The sequence below is a fragment of the Lactuca sativa genome, chromosome 4, assembly GCF_002870075.4.
Source record: "Lactuca sativa cultivar Salinas chromosome 4, Lsat_Salinas_v11, whole genome shotgun sequence".
NCBI classification, from domain to species: Eukaryota; Viridiplantae; Streptophyta; class Magnoliopsida; order Asterales; family Asteraceae; genus Lactuca; species Lactuca sativa.
In genome coordinates, this window is record NC_056626.2 from 224552295 (window position 1) to 224557941 (window position 5647).

At 34.6% G+C, this 5647-nt stretch overlaps 1 protein-coding gene across 1 annotated transcript; it reads left to right on the forward strand.

The window, feature by feature from the left end:
- Nucleotides 1-2025: 2025 nt before the first annotated feature.
- LOC111884994 (protein RER1B) lies at nucleotides 2026-4974 on the forward strand. Its single transcript, XM_023881296.3, has 5 exons — nucleotides 2026-2303; nucleotides 2580-2950; nucleotides 3064-3244; nucleotides 3315-4281; nucleotides 4415-4974. Exons 2-4 carry the CDS (start codon nucleotides 2601-2603, stop codon nucleotides 3375-3377), a joined length of 594 nt encoding a protein of 197 aa, XP_023737064.1. The 5' UTR covers nucleotides 2026-2303; nucleotides 2580-2600; the 3' UTR covers nucleotides 3378-4281; nucleotides 4415-4974.
- The last annotated feature ends 673 nt before the right edge of the window (nucleotides 4975-5647 follow it).

The window sequence follows — 5647 nt, forward strand, 5'->3', positions numbered from 1 at the left end:
ACGTCATGAGGTCTACTGAGTGGGTTATCCGGGACCGAGTTGAAGCGAGTTGAGTTGGAATTTGGTCGAGTGTGTTCTCATGATGTGACCAAGGACTAGTCACGGCGTGAGTGTCAACTGATGGAAATGTTGACTGTTGACTTTGACTTTGACTAGGGAGGACCTAGTTTGACCTAAGGGCATTTTGGGTAATTTGATTTATAGTTTGCGATTTGGGTTCCTGCTAATTGTATAGGTGACCGGTAGAGACAACTTTTAGAGCGGTGATTGGTGCAGTTATTCTTTCAGACTGTGAGGTGAGTCTCTTCATTGTACTTGTGGGTCAAAGGCACCAATGTCGGCCCACTGGATTATGTTTGTAGGATGATGGTTGTCTTTGTGACACTTGCTGATATGCATGTATGTGCTTGTTATCTTTGTGACTCATATTTATATGCTTGTATGCTTTATGTATCGAGCTATATGGCTCAGAGTCTTTACGAACTCATGGTTGATACATACCCAACACAACTACAACCTGTTATATCGAGTCATTATGGACTCGGGGTTGATACAGACCCGACACAACCACGTGTTGTTATATTTGTACATATATGTGGTATGCGGTATTTTGGGGACTCACTAAGCTTTGTGCTTACGGTTTTATATTTATGGTTTCAACTTTCAAGTACTTTCGGTTCAAAAAGGAAAGGTCTGACGTGACGACACATCATCCCCAAAGTTTTCCACATTGGCAATTAATGATATTACTCTGATGTTTAAATAATATATTCACTTTGATTGGTTTTGGAACAAGTCGTTGTATGATTATTTATTTTAAAAATGAAAATTTTACCTTGGATTTTCAGGACGTCACAGTTAAACTTGGTCAAAAAGTCAAAAGTCAAAAGTCAATGATCAAAAGTCCATCAGTTGCTCACCACATCGTGGCTAAGCATTTGCCACGCCATGGTGACTTCACGATAAAACAGTTGTGAAGACCACTTAACGCTATGTCGTGGAGGCTAAATCTCCACGTCGTGGGAACTGGCCTAACCCACTTAATGCATTAAGCTCTTAATCATTCAAACAACTCACTCATACTCTCCAGAATGCCTTATTACACTCCAAACATCATAAAAATCGTTGTTTTTTAGGCATGCATGTCCAATACATGGCTTGAGCCCAAGCTAGGTAAAAAAATGGAGGAAATGAAACCCAAAACTTCATGCATAACATCAAGACTCTATTAAACTTTAGAACTGGAACATATATCCACAAGGGGACCCCAATGATCCATAAAGTTGCCAACTTTATGGAGTCCAATTAGTCAAACTATACCAATCTTGAAGAACAATGCAAAGAAACCTAGATTTAGAAGAATGAAACATGAAGGTTGAAACTTAAAGAGTCAAGGGTCCAAAAGATGAGCTAGAAAGTGGAGGATGGGCTTGCTTGCTGGATCTTCACACAATGGATGCCTTCTTCTTCTTCTTACCAGAAATCACCACAAAACTTCAAAAACTCAACAATGGTGGCTATGAATGCTTCTAGGCTGAAAGAGAGGTATGAAGGTTGAGGGTGTGCAAACCCTAGCCATCACATCCCTTAAATAAGATTCAAATCCACAAAATTAAGGTTTTGCACTTTGGGGGTCACCACGTCGTGACAAGACTCTTGTCACGTTGTGGTGCACCTAAAATATATGCGTTTCCTCTTGCTATGACCACGTCGTGGCCACCACAAAAACCACAGTTAAAGACTTTAAATACCATAAACTCAAGAGAATTATTACCTAGAATTGGTGTTACAATCGTCTCTTAGCTAAGATGACGTGATGCCAAATGATTTTCTTTACTGACAAATTATATCCTTCTTTTTTCTTTTTGTGATGATCATACTTGAGATGCGGTGGATGAAGTGGTGGAGGGATAACGAAGCGGCATATATATTTCAAGTGATAAAACTGATCAATATTTTGAAATTATTTCAAGCTTTTTAATATAATATCCTTATCACATCGACTTATCTTTCGGGTCGGGTTGTTGCAACAACCGGAACATACAATACCAAATTACATGGTCCAATTCCAAAATCCGAATAACACAAAGCAAATTGGGTGCAATTCCATTCGGTTTTACGATTCTGGATAATTATCGTATCAGGTACAACGCTAAGAACCCTAAAACAACGATTTCCCCTGGGTTGTTTGAGCTCTTAAACTCTCACTTCACCTATTTTCATGATCGATTCACCCTTCACGTGCTTATCATTCAATACTCAGGATTCGACCTCTTCTATCGCTTGATAACATCTGCAAAGGGGTAAACAATTTTTTGTTTGATTCGCTTTCCATATATGATCAACAAATTATCAACACTATCTTAACACAACCATTTTCGTTGACCTAATTCTGTTATTACCGGTTTTAAGAATTTCAATCTAGTTTCCAGAACGTCGTTTTACATTTTAATGGTCCTGTAAAATCATCATCTCACTGCTTAATTTGACAGATTCATCGAGTTAGATAAGTAATTGGATTCATCTTCATAACTATTGTTCTTGCTGATTATCTCTTATGTTTTGCATTCCGACTACAGAAAGATCAAAGTTTGTTCTCCATGGAAGGATTAGGGGCTGATTCCACCTCCCCAATGGCACCAGTAGCAAAATGGAAAAGTGAATTCTCAAGAGTGTTTCAGTTTTATCTCGACAAATCTACACCTCTTCCTGTTCATAGGTGGCTAGGGACACTCGGTGTTGCATCCATTTATGTGTTGAGAGTCTATTACCTCGAAGGGTTTTACATCATCTCTTATGGACTTGGGATTTACATCTTAAACCTGTTAATTGGATTCCTCTCACCAAAAGTTGATCCAGAGCTTGAAGTTCTTGATGGAGCCTCACTTCCCACAAAAGAATCCGATGAATTTAGGCCTTTCATTCGTCGTCTTCCAGAGTTCAAGTTTTGGTGAGTTTAGTTTAGGGTTTTCTCAATCACTTAAAAGTAATCGATTTCTTAAATGTTGGATTCTCATATAGAGATCTTGTTTGTAGCTGATTCATTTTTTTTGAAAATTACAGGTATGCAATCACAAAAGCTTTCATGGTAGCTTTCTTGATGACATTCTTTTCTCTATTTGATGTTCCTGTTTTCTGGCCAATTCTGCTTTGCTATTGGATCGTTTTATTCGCTCTCACAATGAAACGCCAAATCATGCACATGATTAAATACAAATATGTCCCATTTACCACTGGGAAACAGGTAATAATAATCAAATTATTATTTTTTTAATCAAATACAAATATAAAAAATATATTTAATTTTTTAACAGAAATACGGTGGGAGGAAGTCGCCTGGAGGTAGTGCTGGTGGTTCACCCATTCATCGAGGTTGAAGAAGCAGTTGAGTAGGGTTCAAGATAGGATTAGGAGTAACTTTTTTTTTTTTTTTTTTTTTTTTTTTTTTTTTTTTTTAATTTTTATGAAAGTATCCCTCGTTTATAACACTTTAGAAACAAAAAAATATGTTCCCTTTTAAGATGACATGTTTTCCTAATAATAATAATACTGTCTGCTGGCTTATTTGCAATATTTGTATCATTTCATACATCAAATAGGATAAAAATTGTAGTTTTTGGCGGGAGACTGTGAAAAGACGTAAATACCCTTGTTATAGTGTTAGTGTTGTGCGAAAAGTGTTGTGTGAAAAGACGTAAATACTCTTGTTATATGTGTTGGGAGACTATGAAAAGACGTAAATACCCTTCTTATATGTGTTAGTGTTGTGTGAAAAGTGTATGAGATGCTATGGAGAGTTTTATGTGATTGGTACAACCACTTTTCAACTACCAACGATAGAAAGTGAGTGTACTACTTTTTTCATTTCCAAAAAATATTGTTAATTGAGTAGTTGTTTTAATAATTAGCATTTCTTACAACTAATCTCATTATATTAGTCATGGTCTCTTTCTACTCTTTTCCCTAAAGATGGAATTGTTAGATCGAGAGCTATGTACAAGTGCAAATGCAAGATGTACATGTCATTATAACAACATTGGTTTGGATTTGGGAATTTCATTTCTAGAAAAAGGAAACCATCTTTATCAAAGGGTCTTCAAATTAGAGACCATTTTGAAGATTGTCATATAAAACCATCAAACCAAATTTTCATACATATCTTGTTGATGAAAATGTTGGGTAGAACCTTTCTTGTTATATTGTTCTTTTGGGCAGCTCTCACTATCATCACTCCTATTCTTGTTCATTTGTCTGCTTCTGCAAAACCCTTGGATTATAACGGTATGTATGTACTTTTTTTGACATGATTGACAAAATCTTACATACATCATCATTTTGGAATTTGATTCTTGTTTTGCTTTCATGAAATATGCACTTTTTACATAAGTTTTTCGATGTTATCATGTTATGTTAGGGGAAATAAAGAATAATGGTAGCCAGAGCCGTAAAGTTATCAGTTTATTGTCTCGAAAAGCACTTGGATCTATCACCTATTCTCAATCCGGTATATCAGTATCGGTGCCAACACCAGCACCCACATCAATATCAGTACCAACACCTGCACCAACAAGGAAGGTGATGCCCATACTTGAACATGAAACCTCACTTGTGAATTTTCACCTCGTTATTGCTAAAACAAGCATACATGATCTATCAACTTTCTTCCATGCCAAAAAGCAAAGTATCATAATATGAAACCCTATGAAATACTCATGATCAATGCATTGGTTCGTGTTGTATAGTTGTAAAACGAATCAAGTAGATAAATACTTATTCATGGAAAAACGGTAGATAACAAGAAAGAGGGGTTCTTGGGACCCTTAAAGAAGATATATTATATATTTACATAACTTGTGACAAGTGTTATGACCAAAACAATAGGAATGATGTAAGTCCTAGTGATGGTATATTTAAAGCTCATGATTGTTGCTTCAAGATGAATTAATTTCATTGAATAATAATGAATCTTTTTAACTTTGTGTCTATATATTACGGGAATGTTTAGGATTTATATTTTGCATAAAAGTAGTATTTAGTTGTGCTATAGAAGTATTTCGTTGTATGATCATATGTATTTGAGTTATATTATTGGCATACTTGTCAAGTGCAACCCTTGCGCTCTAAAACATCGATTTCTGATTCTAACATTGAGTACACCACACGGGTGAAAACGATTATTAGCTAACTAATTATTTTGTTTGTATCCAAAAAAGTCACTTTTTACATTTTTATGTCCTGAAGCAACAACGTAATAAAGTTGCTCAAAATGGGGTACTATGATGTTCTATTGCAGATTTATAAGTTTTCCCTCATTTAGCCAATTTGTTCTTTTTACGAATTTGTCATAAGTTTTGTTTCTTTTGACGAATTAGGTCTATGCCTTTTTTTTTTTTTTTTTTTTTTTTTTTTTTTTTTTTTTTTAATTATTATTATTATTAAACTGTCATAAATTGTCTTATTTGTTTTTTTTTTTAATTATTATTATTATTAAATTTTCATAAATTTTGTTTCTTTTTACGAATTTGTCATAAATTGCTTTTGTAATGTTTCTTATTTATTTATTTATTACAAGTTAGATTTAGTTATATGAAACAAATTTTTTTATTATTTTTATAATACATTGTTACATCCTTTTTAGATTTCGTTC